This window comes from Mastomys coucha, unplaced genomic scaffold (assembly GCF_008632895.1).
Source record: "Mastomys coucha isolate ucsf_1 unplaced genomic scaffold, UCSF_Mcou_1 pScaffold9, whole genome shotgun sequence".
In the NCBI taxonomy this organism is placed as follows: domain Eukaryota; kingdom Metazoa; phylum Chordata; class Mammalia; order Rodentia; family Muridae; genus Mastomys; species Mastomys coucha.
Window position 1 is genome coordinate 42091141 of NW_022196915.1, and position 1733 is coordinate 42092873.

The 1733-nt window shown below is 42.2% G+C and overlaps 1 protein-coding gene across 1 annotated transcript in view; it reads left to right on the plus strand.

The window, feature by feature from the left end:
• The window catches only part of Dcaf11 (DDB1 and CUL4 associated factor 11), a 12182-nt gene extending 10500 nt beyond the window's left edge, over positions 1-1682 (plus strand). The window contains exon 17 of the mRNA XM_031361005.1: positions 1652-1682. Coding sequence (XP_031216865.1) covers positions 1652-1682 — 31 coding nt within the window. The remainder of the gene's footprint in view (positions 1-1651) is intronic.
• The last annotated feature ends 51 nt before the right edge of the window (positions 1683-1733 follow it).

Genomic DNA, 1733 nt, shown 5'->3' on the forward strand with positions numbered 1-1733 from the left:
TCATTGCTGGTGGCCAGCAGCTTCAACAAAATAGATAAAACAGGACTTCTCTCACCTTCTCACTGGCTGTGACTCTCCCAATAAACTGTCTGTGGGAAACTGGCTCTGCGTCTGTGTAATTTTCCCTTTCTTCTATGTGGGGTCTGTTGTCTTCTCACTTCAGGGAAGCAAGTTTAAACTGGCTGAGACAGTACATACTGTAATCTCCTTGTTGGAACTAAGGACAAAAGGGATCAGAGGTTAAAGGTCATCCTCAGCTACATAATCAGTGTGAGGTTAGACCATGTTACATGAGAGCCTGTCTCAGAAAAAACAAATAATAAAAGTTCCAACAAAGAGTATGCTACTCTATAAGAGAATATACTTTGATGGCTTAAAAAAAAAAAAAAAACTACAGGGGCTGGAGAGATGGCTCAGCAGTTAAGAACACTTGACTGCTCTTCCAGAGGTCCTGAGTTCAGTTTCTAGCCACCACATAGTGGCTCACAACCATCTGTAATGGGATCCAGTGCCCTCTTCTGTTATATCTGAAGAGATTGACAGTGTACTTGTGTACATTAAATAAATAAATCTTTGAAAGGAAGGAAGGTGTACAATAACTTAGGCTGGTAACAGGCTTCCCTCTCCAACCCAGAAACTGCATCATGTAGACCTGGAGACAGTAGATGATAAGCACATTTTCTATTACAGCCCAGGCATGCTCTACTCTGGAGCTGTTCCAGGATGCAGAGGGAGTGGCCCCCGGATGCACAGCCAGAGAACCTGAACATCACTAGCCACTCCACTCACAGTCCCAAATGCCTTAAGTTGGCAAGATGGCTCTCACCCAGTGAAGATGCTTGCCACAATACTGATAGCTGATCTCAATGCCTGGAGCTCACATGAAAAGTGGGAGCTGGGCAGTGGTGGCGAACGCCTTTAATCCCAGCATTTGGGAGGCAGAGGCAGGTAGATTTTTGAGTTCAAGGCCAGCTTGGTCTACAGAGTGAGTTCCAGGACAGCCAGGCTATACAGAGAAACCCTGTCTCGAAAAAAAACAAAAAATAAAAATAAAACAACAAAACAAACAAAAACCCGTCTCAAAAAAGAAAAAGAACCCAAACCCTAGAGCAAGTTCAGATGAAATGGCCTCCTTCACATACTGCAATATATAGATCTTTCCTCATAGGTCATGCTGTTTAAGGCAGTTTGTAACCTGGGTATGCATTTGAAGGAGTGGTTGTAGACAAGTGGGGTTGTTTTCTTGTTTGGGGGGAGGGCTCACTCTCACTGTTATCTGGGCTGGTCTCCAATGCTTGTGCCCACTTAATCCTCTAGTTCATTTTTCTCTGAGTAGCTAGGATGGCAGACACATACCATATCTGGCCCCAAACAACAGTTCAGGGCAAGTTAGGTGACTCAGCAGGTAAAGGCACTTGCCACCAAACCTATTGATCATAGTTCAATCTCAGAAACTTGCAGGATGAGAGAACCAATTCCTGCAAGTTGTCCTCTAACCTACTCTCTCTCTCTCTCTCTCTCTCTCTCTCTCTCTCTATATATATATATATATATATATATATATATATATATATATATATATATATATATATATATATATATATATATAGTTTCAAAACATTTCCACCTTGCCTGCCCTTTTGCTCCTTAGCCCAGTGTCCTTTATCATGATCAACTTCTGACCAGAGCTCAGTGGTTAGGAGTACAGGGTGCTCTTTTTTTTTTTTTTTTTT